Source organism: Cyprinodon tularosa, unplaced genomic scaffold (genome assembly GCF_016077235.1).
Source record: "Cyprinodon tularosa strain WSP-4 unplaced genomic scaffold, ASM1607723v1 ctg312, whole genome shotgun sequence".
In the NCBI taxonomy this organism is placed as follows: Eukaryota; Metazoa; Chordata; class Actinopteri; order Cyprinodontiformes; family Cyprinodontidae; genus Cyprinodon; species Cyprinodon tularosa.
The window spans coordinates 209,161-224,697 of NW_024039022.1; the positions used below are offsets into that span (position 1 = coordinate 209,161).

A 15,537-nucleotide genomic window follows, 5' to 3' on the forward strand; every position below is an offset into this window, starting at 1 on the left:
ACAGAGGAACTGGCAGTTCTCCCATGGAAAAGGGAAAAGTTCAATTAACTCTTGAATTTAAAATCTTTTTTTTGTTTTGTTTATAATTTATATTTTGAGCCCATTCTTTACTCTGACAGTCTCAAAAAGGAAATCTGTACTGCTGCCTTTAGAAGTTACTCCACTAGTGAACAGAGTCCAACTGTGTGTAATCTGACCTCTCTGTATGAATACAGCTGTTCTCTGAAGGTCTTTCAGTTTTCTGGGAGGATCAGAGAGTAAACACATTCCTGGTCAATAATCTCCAGTTGATATCTGCTATAAGATTTCATGCAACATCTGTTAGACAACATCTGTTCACATCACTGCATAACACAACAGATCCATACCCTTTTATCAATGCTTTTAAAATCAAAGGTCTGATTGGAGGAACTATATCTAATATGTACATAAAAATAAACCCTAATAAAATCAGGTTTTCTGTGTTTATTCTAAATGTTTCCTTTTAGCTCAGTGAAAAATGTTAAAGTAGAAGTCCGGTCGGCAAGGAATAATCAATGTATTATTATCTATACCTAAAACGAATACCTTTGCAGTGATTTAATTAATTTAGTGTTAATCAGAAAAAAATGTTTCGCCTCACTCCTGACATCTTCCGGCAGTGACGTCACGGTGTGGTAAGCCTAGCGCGATTCTTCCTGCTTTACAAGCAAAATCAATGGGAACTACTAGACACACATAACCTGACTCCGCCAGATGGATTTGCTCCGCATACCCATCTGGAAACCTTCGGTTGAAGTAATTTTGGGAAGGGGCGAAAATACTGATTAGCTGATTGGCCTATGTTGGTGATAGACGGGCCAAATAAACCAATCAGATCAACGAAACATATGACGTACTAACAGCCAGGCTAATCTTGCCGAAACCAGTCGGGAGAAGAGCAAAAACATCTTTTCCTCTGAGAAAAGCCTCCAGAGCAGTGTTTTGCTCTTCTTTCAGTGAAGAAATACTCTGTAATTCCGATAAAACTTGTTCGATAGCCACGCTAACGCTAGTTTCATCGGCTGAAGCCGCCATGTTCTTTAGACTGAACTGTCGCGCTTCTCGTTGCGTCACACCTCAACCCGCCTCAAAGCCAACGCTGATTGGACGTTCGTTTGGTAAAGGACTGCAAATTTTCTTCAACGGAGAGTCTCCAGACTGATTAGCGAGTGAAATCTTGAAAGCTCGCGAGATCAGGATGGTCTCACGAGGCTAAGACACACATGCAATCAGCAACAATTATTTAAGATTTGGAGAGGCGTTCACCATTGAAATTCAAGTGACAATGCCCAGGTGCACGGCAGTTGGATGTTGGAATACATCAGGTAAAAGGGGGGGGGGGGGGGGGGGGGGGGGGGCGGGGAATCTGTTATTTCACCCAAAGGTGTAACTTTGTGATGAAAGTTTGTGGGGACAGCAGATTCCGATGCCAAAATCAATACATCATGCATCCTTTGAAGTATAATTTCAATTCCATCCAGAAAAAATATGGATATCCTGCATTTTCAATATAAACTTTTCTTTACTTTTAAACTTTCTGGTAAACTTGGAAATGTACTTTATTGCATGGTGCATATCTCAGTAAATCTGTTTCACCTTTAAATCTGCAGTTCTCCCCACTTCTCTCTGTGCTCTGTTTAAAAAGATTTATGAACCTTTTTACTAATATGATGATATGTAGAAGCTCTGCAGTCTGATTCTGTCTGCACAATAAGAAAACATGTTAACTTTAACCTGTTACTGAGAGTCCTCTGAGAAGCCAAGATGTTATAGTAAAGAACATTGAAACTATATTTTCTCATGCTTCTTGCATTATAATACTAACTTGTATAAACTTACAATCTGATGCCGTTTTTGTGGAAAAAGCTCTGTATGTCTGCCCAACGGATTTTTCTGAGGCATCTCTAATTTTTTATACTTTTACTTAAACATCAAAGTAGCTGCTAGTTAATATTCAGTGAGTGCTGCTGTGTCTCTCTCCTTCAACCACGTAGCTACTCTCTATGCAGTGAAATGTGACCGCAAAGCAAATGTCTCAAAGCAACAAATCTGATGATTTTACACTGAGAGGCAGGACATGGGAGCAGCGTGAGAGAGGAAAAAAACATAGACTCAAATCGCTGCACCCAACCTCTGGTTCCTTTGGCTAAAGTAAATGAGCGGAAAGGGGGGAAAAAAGCGTTAATTATTGGTGGGGACATGTCCACACAAGTCCTTCAGAAAGTTACGCCTGTGATTTTACCTTTCCGATTCATGATCCACCACGGTTCGTCGTTGCATTGCAAACTTTAAGGGGGAGGATTTGCCATCAAAGTTCTGGCCAGAAAACATAAAAATGTTTTCAAGATGACTTGGGTAATAGTGCATTGTAACAAACACCAGATACAGCATTGGGACTTCCTCAACAGCCGATACCGCACCAAGACGTCATAAACCACTAGGTGACAGTAGTGTTCTTTGACAAACTTGGATGCCTCCAGTAAAGCACATTCAAATGAAGATTACTCTTAATTAACGCTTATCATTTATTGAACAGTATGTAATAATTTTATATATAAAGTACTTATAGAAGTTTGTATTCTGAATATGAGCGGACTTTTCCTTTAATAACAACAAGCAAAATTAACTCTATCCTTAACTTACCTGCAGCAGTATTCACAGACACAGTTATGCCAGTGGTTTATCGAGGGCTCGTTTGTCTGGACTGGCCTGATCTCATCAGCCTCCTCAGAAGGATGTCCCTCCTGAGTAACAGCTTTATTTGCAAGAGCTTCCATATCAGCAGAAACTCCATCAAGCGTATCCTTGTTTGTGTCTGTGCTTAGCTCGTTGTCTTGGTCTTCCACTTCCAGATTACCCTCTGCAGATATTTTGTCACCAAAAGCAGAACCTATGAGCCGCTGGAGTCGCCCCACAGCTGCAGTTTTCCCCTCTATAGCTTCAGTTTAGTTGTAGCCCAAAAGTTGTGTGTAAAGTGTCTTTACCTTCCAAGAGAAATAAGAGCAAGAAGGAAGAACTCAGACAGGGAAGGATGACATACACTATATTGCCAAAAGTATTTGCTCACCTGCCTTGACTCACATATGAGCTTAAGTGACATCCCGTTCCTAATCCATAGGGTTCAATATGACGTCGGTCCACCCTTTGCAGCTAGAACAGCTTCAACTCTTCTGGGAAGGCTGTCCACAAGGTTTAGGAGTGTGTTTATGGGAATTTTTGACCATTCTTCCAGAAGCGCATTTGTGAGGTCGCACACTGATGTTGGACGAGAAGGCCTGGCTCTCAGTCTCCGCTCTAATTCATCCCAAAGGTGTTCTATCGGGTTGAGGTCAGGACTCTGTGCAGGCCAGTCAAGTTCATCCACACCAGACTCTGTCATCCATGTCTTTATGGACCTTGCTTTGTGCACTGGTGCATCGTCATGTTGGAAGAGGAAGGGGCCAGCTCCAAACTGTTCCCACAAAGTTGGGAGCATGGAATTGTCCAAAATGTCTTGGTATGCTGAAGCATTCAGAGTTCCTTTCACTGGAACTAAGGGGCCAAGCCCAGCTCCTGAAAAACAACCCCACACCATAATCCCCCCTCCACCAAACTTTACACTTGGCACAATGCAGTCAGACAAGTACCGTTCTCCTGGCAACCGCCAAACCCAGACCCGTCCATCAGATTGCCAGATGGAGAAGCGCGATTCGTCACTCCAGAGAACGCGTCTCCACTGCTCTAGAGTCCAGTGGCGGCGTGCTTTACACCACCGCATCCGACGCTTTGCATTGCACTTGGTGATGTATGGCTTGGATGCAGCTGCTCGACCATGGAAACCCATTCCATGAAGCTCTCTGCGCACTGTTCTTGAGCTAATCTGAAGGCCACATGAAGTTTGGAGGTCTGTAGTGATTGACTCTGCAGAAAGTTGGCGACCTCTTCGCACTATGCGCGTCAGCATCCGCTGACCCCGCTCCGTCAGTTTACGTGGCCTACCACTTCGTGGCTGAGTTGCTGTCGTTCCCAAACACTTCCATTTTCTTATAATACAGCTGACAGTTGACTGTGGAATATTTAGGAGCGAGGAAATTTCACGACTGGATTTGTTGCACAGGTGGCATCCTATCACAGTTCCACGCTGGAATTCACTGAGCTCCTGAGAGCGACCCATTCTTTCACAAATGTTTGTAAAAACAGTCTGCATGCCTAGGTGCTTGAATTTATACACCTGTGGCCATGGAAGTGATTGGAACACCTGATTCCAATAATTTGGATGGGTGAGCAAATACTTTTGGCAATATAGTGTATGCCTTAGTTTTCAGTAATTGTGAGCCTGGATACAGACATTGACCTCTAAATAAGATGTAATTACAGTGTCTTGTCTGTAATTACACTTTAATTTAGCTAATTAAGTAATCTCCAATAATTCTTGAACAAACAAATGATCATTTTACTACAGTAGTTGGCCAAAAACATTTTAAAGCAACAGTGTGTAATTTTCAGCGACATCTAACGTCCAGACTGCAGACCGCAGCAACATGAACATCTCCCCCCCACCGCTTCTCCCCCCCCCCAACAGTACGGCGATTACGGGACAAAATGTCTTCCACGACGTCCGCATCACCTACCTTCTCAAGTGATGAGGTTTGTTTACATAGATAATTTTACAGATAGTATTTCATTAGTCTGTGTGTTCAGTACCGTCTCAGTTCATCTCTCTCAACTTGCCGTAGTTACTTTCGAGCGTAATGGGAGATCTCGCAATCGCTAGTTTGTTGGCTCTGCGCTGCCGTAGCGCAAAGATGTCTGCCTCCATGGCTGCGAGACCCGCTCCTATGTAATTATAAATAACGAATTCTAAGGCAACGCAAATATTATGGTTAAAAGGCTGAGCTCATAGGTGATGATAAATAACATAGTTATGTATAATATATTACATTTCTGACTGTATATCCCTGTAATTATTACACACTGTAGCTTTAAGTGGATTGTTACATGAAAGCATAGGAAAAGCCTCTGTATTTTTAAAAATGTCCTTCTGCATTTTCAACAGAAGAGAAAAAATGCTGAACAGTACAAAACACAAAATAAAACTACTGAAGGTGCATTTGTTTTTTGAAGACCTCCATATTTGTCCATTATGGGACTTTTGCAGTCTTACTTTGCTGCCCTCTTGTGTTTGTGGCAAAGAAAAAAAAGTATAACATTTTATTTCCAGCAGAATATACAGAGATTGTTTGTTCCCACTTTTCCATACAAGAGCGCCAGTATTTATGCTTCTATTCTGTATTTTTTATACGTTTTTATAGTCTCTTTTTGTGATAGAACTTCTAAATGTGTCTGCTTCTGGCCAATAAAACTGAAACTTTTGCTTTTTCATCTCTGAACGTCAAACTAAAAAAATTATCAAAAAGAAGTCTTCAGTTTTGAGGTAACTACAAGTTTCCCCTATCCATGCAAGGCAGGGCGAAGCAAGTTTATTTAGCACATCATTGGCAAGATGATTCAACGTTCTGCCCACAAGCAAAAGAAAAAATGTAATGAAAGCCCACTGCAGTGGCATAGAGGCAACACAAAATAGTTAAAGGGAATAAAAGTAAATCATTAAAATAAGATGACTAGATACTGCATTAGTTTAAATCAACTTTCTTCTTCAGGATTGCTTATAAAAATATATATTTTTTTTAAATCTCATCTGTATACTACCTTTTGACTTAAAATAACTATTTTAGAATGTATGTAAGATAACCCAAGTAAACACAGAAATTTAGCAATTAAATGTTTATTAGTTTTTTTTTTTTTCAAATTAAGGGGAAAATATAAACCAACTTGAAACTTTATGTAAAAGGTTATTTATTTCAGTGTCCCTTAAATAAAACCAGAGACTATATGAAGAAAGCTATAAAAAGTCATTAATCTGTAATTTGATCTTTTGAATCCAGCTATTCTGTGAGGCAGGGCCGGTTCTAGCCCTTTGGTTGCCCTAGGCGAGATTGAGTTTTGCCCCCCCCCCCCCCCTCACTTTTGCCGTGCGAAATACCAGTACTGTTTTCAGCATCTGTTTAGTGCTTCATTGAGTTGTGTTTACAGTTCCACAAAGAGTGCTGTGCGGTGAATTGTGCCTACAGTTGTGCAAAGTGTGTGTTACAAAATTGCAAATTGAGTGCAAAGCAGTGTTTGTTCTTTTAGTTTTGTGAACTCAGTGAGTGGATTTCCTATAAGTATTAATAGTTTTAGAAATTGTGCTATAAGAATCATGGTTGTGTTTAAGCATTCAGAAAAAACTGTAACTTAGCATGGAGTGATGCATAGACAAATACCAGAATAGATTTCAGTACCTTTTCTTTTTTATTATTTTAAATAATTTATTACACACTCAAAGTTAGGACTGTGCAAAAACACTTTTAACCATCTGTAAGGACACTTAGGTAAAGTATAACTAAAAAACTGGATTGAATCAATGAATGAATTTATTTCAGACAATTAACAAATTTAACACACATTAAACAAATATTAAATAAATCAATTTCAGAAATTACCAAATAACAATAAAAAATAATAAATTTAAGAAATTCTTCAACCAAGGACTACATAAAAAAGTAATTGATAACATTAATTAATTTTCTGTTCCAGTTCAATTAAATCATTTGAACATAAATAGAAATGAGATAAACAAAATTTTCCTCTAAATAAAATATATCAGGTATATTTACCCTGATTTCTGACATTGATTAGTGATTAAAGAAAGGATTAACCCTCTACAAAAAAAAGTGCTTTTATGAATACCATTACAAAATTAAAAGTTTGAAGTTGTTGGTTTTTTTGTTGTTCACATATTCTATGATGAACAGCCATAACTTCATATATTTTGATGATTATTTGTACATCCCTTTTGAATACTCAATGCAGATAATCACTACAAAATATTTTATTTATATTAGTATCTTCTACCCATTCTCAAGCTAATAATATAGCACATAATTCTGCTGCATATATATACTGAGAAGAAAATGATGTCAAGATTAGGGATGGGGATCGTTAATATTTATTGATATCGATACATTTATCGATACTCCTTATCGATCCGAGTCGTTATCGATACCACTATCGATACTTTTCTGTTATTTGGTGGAAAGGCAATGCAACAAAATGTTTTTAACAGAACTGGTATTGCTTCTATTGCTTAACAAGTGAGCATAACAAAAACGTTTCTAGCCTTCAATAAACATGGCTATTGTAATAGGCCACTTCGAAATGACATAAAACTAACTAGAATATATTTTCACAATTGTTGGTTAATGTATTGTCTACTGTCACTTTTCATCATGTTTTTAGTGATTAGGAAAATATTTAACAAATAAATAATTGTATTTTAAATTAAATGTAATTTTTAATAAATGTTGGCATCAGTAGTTTAATTATATATAGAGCAATATACAACTGTATTACTCATGTTTCTCGCCAAAAACAAAATTTCCCGTTTTCTTTACGTTACACTTGAACGCATCATGATAACCTAATTGTCGTTTTACTGAGCCAATCTGAACACATCATCACGCAGCACGTCTGAAACTTTATTTACTTTTCAAGCTAACTAGCTTGTATGCTTCCGATTACAACACGGATTTCACAATTAATATTTTTAACTGACCGGACAAGCTACAAAGTCTGTGTGCGCTTACCAGTGGTACTCTGAGTGGATGATTAAGACGGGCCCGACCGCGAGCAAAGTTAAGCAAGTACGTTTGCTTACAATTTCATTCCAAAACATTGGTGGACATGCTGCAGTGATTGACGTCATGACTTCCGGGTTGGAGGGCGCTTGGAAAGTGATCAGAATCTTTTCCGATTTTCTCTTAAATGTGAAAAAATAAATAAAAAAACGGTATATTTATTTGTTCATATTTTGCTATTTATATATACGTAAGGTTAAGTCAAACTGACGGACGCTTCATAACCGGTTTAATTCGCTTTTTTTTTTCTAATTCTATGATTAATGGGAAGTAAGCCTAAGGGCGACGCTAGAGGGCGCCCCCAACACATTTGTCGCCCTAGGCAATTGCCTAGCTCGCCTGTAGCAATCGCCGGCCCTGCTGTGAGGACCTTACAGGTGCTGGTCATAAAATTAGAATATCATGAAAAAGTAGATTGATTTCAGTAATTCCATTTAAAAAGTGAAACTTGTATATTATATTCATACATTACATACAAACTCATATATTTCAGATGTTTATTTTGTTTAATTTTGATGATTACAAATGACAACAAATGAAAATCTCAAATTCATCATATCAGAAAATTAGAATATTGTGAACTCTAATCAGCTAATTAACTCAAACCACCTGCAAAAGCCTTTAAATGGTCTTTCAGTCTAGTTCTATAGGCTACACAATCATGGGGAAGACTGCTGACTTGACAGTTGTCCAAAAGACGACCATCGACACCTTGCACAAGGAGGGCAAGACACAAAAGGTCATCGCTAAAGAGGCTGGCTGTTCACAGAGCTCAGTGTCCAAGCACATTAATAGAGAGGCGAAGGGAAGGAAAAGATGTGGTCGAAAAAAGTGTACAAGCAAGAGAGATAACCGCACCCTGGAGAGGATTGTGAAACAAAACCCATTCAAAAATGTGGGGGAGATTCACAAAGAGTGGACTGCAGCTGGAGTGAGTGCTTCAAGAACCACCACACACAGACGTATGAAAGACATGGGTTTCTGCTGTCGCATTCCTTGTGTCAAGCCACTCTTGAACCACAGACAGCGTCAGAAGCGTCTTGCCTGGGCTAAAGAGAAACAGGACTGGACTGCTGGTGAGTGGTCCAAAGTCATGTTCTCTGATGAAAGTAAATTTTGCATTTCCTTTGGAAATCAAGGTCCCAGAGTCTGGAGGAAAAGAAGAGAGGCACTTCATCCACGTTGCTTGAAGTCCAGTGTAAAGTTTCCACAGTCAGTGATGGTTTGGGGTGCCATGTCATCTGCTGGTGTTGGTCCATTGTGTTTTCTGAGGTCCAGGGTCAACGCAGCCACATACCAGGAAGTTTTAGAGCACTTCATGCTTCCTGCAGCTGACCAACTTTTTGGAGATGCAGATTTTATTTTCCAACAGGACTTGGCACCTGCACACAGTGCCAAAGCTACCAGTACCTGGTTGAAGGACCATGGTATCCCTGTTCTTAATTGGCCAGCAAACTCTCCTGACCTTAACCCCATAGAAAATCTATGGGGTATTGTGAAGAAGAAGATGCAATACACCAGACCCAACAATTCAGAAGAGCTAAAAGCCACTATTAGAGCAACCTGGGCTATCATAACACCTGAGCAGTGCCACAGACTGATCGACTCCATGCCACGCCGCATTGCTGCAGTAATACAGGCCAAAGGAGGCCCAACTAAATACTGAGTGCTGTACATGCTCATACTTTTCATGTTCATACTTTTCAGTTGGCCAACATTTCTATAAATCCTTTGTTTTTATTGGTCTTCAGTAATATTCTAATTTTCTGATATGATGAATTTGAGATTTTCATTTGTTGTCATTTGTAATCATCAAAATTAAACAAAATAAACATCTGAAATATATGAGTTTGTATGTAATGTATGAATATAATATACAAGTTTCACTTTTTAAATGGAATTACTGAAATCAATCTACTTTTTCATGATATTCTAATTTTATGACCAGCACCTGTAGAGGTTTGTTAGTAGAAAAGTGCAACCAACACGAGGAGCACAGCAGACAGGTAAGGGGGAAATTTAAAATCTGAAAAGTATTGGGGTATTGGACTGCTGCAAACCTACCAAGACAAAGCCATCTCCCATTTTCCTCGGGCATGACAAAAATTGCAGGAGCAATTCACACATCTGGTGTTTTAGGGAAGACTGGGAAAAACAAGGGCATCAAGGAAATAAATAATAGAAATCCTGTTTACAAAAATGTTGGCGTCCGAGAAAATCTGTCCAAGGAGGTTCTAAGATCAGAAGGGGCAAAGCTGAACAGCAGAGGCGCACCTTGTCAACAGGCAAACCAAGCAACTGCTTGGAGCCCCGAGCCGCTGGGGGGCCCCCCAAGAGCCAGCTACTGTACACAGCTGGTAGATAAACAGTAACAGGCGAGCATGAAGTGGCAACGCTATAGTAACTGAGGAGATGCACAACTGCATATAAAAATTCAGATTGGATGGAATGTTGATTGACATTGGCTTTGCCCAGTCAAAATCCAGCCCTGCCCAGGTGGATGACTTCCCTTAATGAAAATGAACGTAGCCTAGCGAATGGGTGACGTTGTAGGCCTATCGTTCAGTAAATTGGAAAGCAATTATGTAACTAAGCTGAAGGAAAATGATTCATTTTCCATGTCTCAAGAGAGACTTTCAGGACTGGCGCTTATTTCCATAGAGTATAGTGTGTGAAGGTCTTTGGATCTGGAGGACTTATGTCTGCATTTGCACAAGCCAAGGCCCGTAAGCAACAATTCTGGAAGCAGTATAGGACCCCAATCATTTCACTACACTTACTATAACTACTTTATATTTTGTACAAAGTTTATATTGGGTTTTTAAAGTAATTTACAGTTTGTTTTTTTATGTTATTATACATTTATTTTAATTTATTAGTTTATTCTTTACTTTTATTCTTTTATATTTTCCAAAATAACAAGGTTCTTCATGTTTAGAACATCTGGAATAAAAAAAAGGTTTTATTTAATACATTTTTCATTGGTGTCAGATTATTTATAGCCTAACATAATGGTGATGAACACTGGTCAGTAGGGCCCCCTAGGATTTTTTGCTTGGGGCCCCCACAGACTCTAGAGTCGCCTCTGCTGAACAGTTTCCCCTGCGTAGTATCCAATGTTAAGGAAGACCAACATATCACATCATACTGAATACTTTTATTTAGAAGGCACAGAGAAGCTGGATAAAGCTGAAAACTGATTCCAAGCTAAATAAACATACCTGCCACACCTTTCATTTTTCTAAAAATTGAAACCATTTCTTCTTAATCCACAGTTAATTTTCAAATTTTATAAACACTGATTTAAACACCTGTGCGCTTTGATATAAAAAAAAAAAGATGTTCCACAGTTTTTCTATACAAAATGTTTTTAAAAGCACTAATTGATCCCTGTAGCTATTATTATGAAAAATAAAATATTTTCTTTATTAAGGAACTACAGTTTATTTTTAAACAAACCTATAAAAATACCTTAACATATGTGCAGCATGCTTATAAAGGAGAAGAAAAAAAAACTTTTCTAGCATGGAAGTGTAAAAAAAAACAAGCTTCCTGTTTGAAATCTTGAAGTTTTCTCAACATTTCTCTGAGAAGTTGAAGGAGTTTTGTCTGATCTCAGGTTTTTAAATCGCAGCTGTCTGTTTGGAGGGGAGAAAGGGAGGAGGGAGTTTAGAGTGGGTGGTTGCTGTTAGATGCAGTCAGATGGTCTTTGTTTTTGTTAATGGAAAGCAAGCAGGGGGTCTTTGCCCTGAGACAGCTCCTGATCCCGCGTGCGGCGGCCCCATCCCTTCACAGGCCACCTTCAGGACCCCAGACCCATGGATGAGCAGGACTCTCAGACCGACTGTGATGAGGAGGTGAGGTCAGCGCAAGGAGCGCTCCCCAGGCAGAAGGCTCCGAGCAGGAGATCCGCCTCTAAGCCTCCGTTTTCTTACATCGCCCTCATCACCATGGCGATCCTCCAAAGCCCGAAGAAGAGACTGACCCTCAGCGAGATCTGCCGCTTCATCATGCAGCGCTTCGCCTATTATCGGGAGAGGTTCCCCGCGTGGCAGAACTCCATCCGCCACAACCTGTCTCTAAATGACTGCTTTGTGAAAATGCCACGGGAGCCCGGGAGTCCTGGCAAGGGGAATTACTGGACGCTGGACCCCATGTCGGCTGACATGTTCGCAAACGGGAGCTTTTTGCGCAGAAGGAAGCGCTTTAAGAGACAGCGCATGTATAGAGGAGCGCTGAAGGAGCGCAGGGCGCAGGAGCGCTGCGGTCCGGCTGGGGGCCCCTCTTTAGGCCCCGGATTCCAGGGCCGCCATATGAGCTCAGTGGGGTGGCTACGGTTCCAAGTTTATCCCGGGAGCCCACCTGCAGGATGCAGCATGAACCCAGCCCTCTCTGTGCTCATGCTTCAACGCTGGGGCCCCGGGCCCCCATCAGTAGCTCCGTATCTCCCCCTTCTGCCTCACTACACGGATTACCTCCATACCTTTCCCAGGTGCCAGTTTTCCCTTTAAAACATTCTCCCACAAACTAAGATCTGGAATCTTCACTGATTTGTTTTTAACTGCAATTTGCAGCTATAGTTTGTTCCATCAAAGTCAATGTCTCACATTTAGTGCTGCTTTAAATAAATCTGTACTTATAAAATTATTGTGTGCAGTTTGAATTGAACAACCTACATTTTTAGAATAACTGACACTAAAGCAAGAAAAAGTAAAAAATAAAAAAATAGTAATAATAACCTAATAATACGGTAACAACTAAACGGCTTCCAATAGAAGGAGGTGTTACTTCTTTGTCTTTGATTACATTTGAAAGGGACTGAAGGATTTTTTTTTTTCTATTTAGTATAGGGTAAATTTCTGGGATTTGTTAAAAAAGGCTCGCAGTTATTTAATTAGACTTAAACTGATTTATTTTGTCATTTTGTATACACGAATGTAAACAGAATTTTTATTTATTTATAACCGTTCTAGACAATTTCATTTTTTAAAGTGCAACCTTAAAAAAACATTCATACATAAATAAAATAGTAATATGACTGTATTTTTACAGTTCTAACATTCATTTTTTTACACTGATTAGTTATTATTATCAATTATTGATACTGTTAGGATAAATCTCACTAGGATTATTTGCGACCAGAAGGAGCCACAATAATCCTGAACAACACTGCGATTATAATCAAATTAGGTTTTAGATATATAGCCTATAAGATTTCCTATTTTTGGCGCTAACAAATTTGCAAGGCCTCATTTAGACACTTAAAAATAAATAAAGCAGGATTCTACCAAAATAGCAACAGGGTGGGGGAGCGCTGTTGGTTGTCACACCAATATTATTTTATATAAAAGAGTAATAGATGATAATGATTCAAAATTGTGACAAAGGTCACCTGTCGTAATATTACAGCAGCTGACTATGAATGTTGTTTTGGTGTGAGAAAATCTGGTATTTTCTGCTATAAAAAAATTACGTTTTCTTTAAATTTTTAATTAAGTCTTTTAATATTTTGGCTTTTTTGTATTAGTCAATATTGATTCATAAATGTTAAGTCTTTCTTACTATACAAAATGCAAAAAAAGTTATTTTTATTTTGTGTTCCATTGGTATTCATTGATACATTTTAAGCTCCTGGTGCAAATAATGATTATGTTCTATAACTTTGCTAATAAATCTGGAGTTTTTCTTTGAATTTTGATTCAAAAATAGCCAATTTTTTCTGAAAAAAGGAAACGTGACATTTAAATGAAACAGTTTTGTGTTTTCCGATAATTGGAGGTCCCCTGATTCAAGAGATGTAGGCTATTACACTGATTAAACTAAAAGTAGAATTTTGCTCTTAAATTCTAAAATTGATGTAAGTTCTTCCCCCTCCCAAAGATAACATTGAAATAAGGGACAGCAACTTACATGTTTTACTAGCTGAGATTTTAAGCTTTGTTTTAACATTGAAATACACTCACCGGCCACTTTATTAGGTACCCCATGCTAGTAACGGGTTGGACCCCCTTTTGCCTTCAGAACTGCCTAAATTCTTCGTGGCATAGATTCAACAAGGTGCTGGAAGCATTCCTCAGGGAGTTTGGTCCATATTGACATGATGGCATCACACAGTTGACGCAGATTTGTCGGCTGCACATCCATGATGCGAATCTCCCGTTCCACCACATCCCAAAGATGCTCTATTGGATTGAGATCTGGTGACTGTGGAGGCCATTTGAGTACAGTGAACTCATTGTCATGTTCAAGAAACCAGTCTGAGATGATTCCAGCTTTATGACATGGCGCATTATCCTGGTGAAAGTAGCCATCAGAAGTTGGGTACATTGTGGTCATAAAGACCATGATTGACATGGTCAGCAACAATACTCAGGTAAGCTGTGGCATTGCAACGATGCTCAATTGGTACCAAGGGGCCCAAAGAGTGCCAAGAAAATATTCCCCACACCATGACACCACCACCACCAGCCTGAACCGTTGATACAAGGCAGGATGGATCCATGCTTTCATGTTGTAGACACCAAATTCTGACCCTACCATCCGAATGTCGCAGCAGAAATCAAGACTCATCAGACCAGGCAACGTTTTTCCAATCTTCTATTGTCCAATTTCGATGAGCTTGTGCAAATTGTAGCCTCAGTTTCCTGTTCTTAGCTGAAAGGAGTGGCACCCGGTGTGGTCTTCTGCTGCTGTAGCCCATCTGCCTCAAAGTTCGACGTACTGTGCGTTCAGAGATGCTCTTCTGCCCACCTTGGTTGTAACGGGTGGTTATTTGAGTCACTGTTGCCCTTCTATCAGCTCGAACCAGTCTGGCCATTCTCCTCTGACCTCTGGCATCAACAAGGCATTTCCGCCCACAGAACTGCCGCTCACTGGATGTTTTTTCTTTTTCAGACCATTCTCTGTAAACCCTAGAGATGGTTGTGCGTGAAAATCCCAGTAGATCAGCAGTTTCTGAAATACTCAGACCAGCCCTTCTGGCACCAACAATCATGCCACGTTCAAAGTCACTCAAATCACCTTTCTTCCCCATACTGATGCTCTGTTTGAACTGCAGGAGATTTTCTTGACCATGTCTACATGCCTAAATGCACTGAGTTGCCGCCATGTGATTGGCTGCATAGAAATTAAGTGTTAACGAGCAGTTGGACAGGTGTACCTAATAAAGTGGCCGGTGAGTGTAATATCTTTAACGTGTGTAGTATTGAAGAAAATCAGATGAATTTAAACATTTTTGATAACCATCCCATCTCTCCCTATGGGATTTAATGTAGCTTTAAATTCAGGAGAACATTTTGAAGGTTTAGATTACTTTTGTTTCTATGAGTACAGCAAGGTTTTGCAAATAATCCTAAACAGGTGATTTGAAATAAGTAATATCCTGCTGCAGAGGTCCAGCAACATTGGGTTAAATAAAACAGGAATTAGAAGTTATGATGTACTTGCAACATCTGAATTTAGATTCTATGAATTAATTAATGTGTAGAAAATTATTTAAATAAGATCAATGTAGTTTTTTTTTTTTTTTTTTTTACACTTTTTACAAACAGAAAAATATAAAATATATGTATATCCAAACTTGTTAATTTCTCTTGCAGATTTAGACATAAAAATATTATTAATCAACATATAACTTTATTTTCCCCAGAGACATTTTCCCCAGGACAAAAAGAAATGCTGTTTTTAATCTGATGGAATATATTTTTGGAAAGGAGAAAACCAATTCCTTTTTTGTGTCTTATGAACCATAGGATAACATAGCTGAAATAATTTATCATGTAAAAGGAAAAAAACATAATGT

General features: G+C 39.0%; 1 protein-coding gene across 1 annotated transcript; it reads left to right on the top strand.

The window, feature by feature from the left end:
* Positions 1 to 11,421: 11,421 nt before the first annotated feature.
* Positions 11,422 to 12,380, top strand: LOC119788254 (forkhead box protein D1-like). Its single transcript, XM_038292475.1, has one exon. It carries the CDS (start codon positions 11,555 to 11,557, stop codon positions 12,245 to 12,247), a length of 693 nt encoding a protein of 230 aa, XP_038148403.1. The 5' UTR covers positions 11,422 to 11,554; the 3' UTR covers positions 12,248 to 12,380.
* The last annotated feature ends 3,157 nt before the right edge of the window (positions 12,381 to 15,537 follow it).

What these genes read in the sequence shown, in the direction of transcription:
- LOC119788254 (XM_038292475.1), top strand. Translation starts at nt 11,555, where the DNA reads ATGGATGAGCAGGACTCTCAGACCGACTGTGATGAGGAGGTGAGGTCA.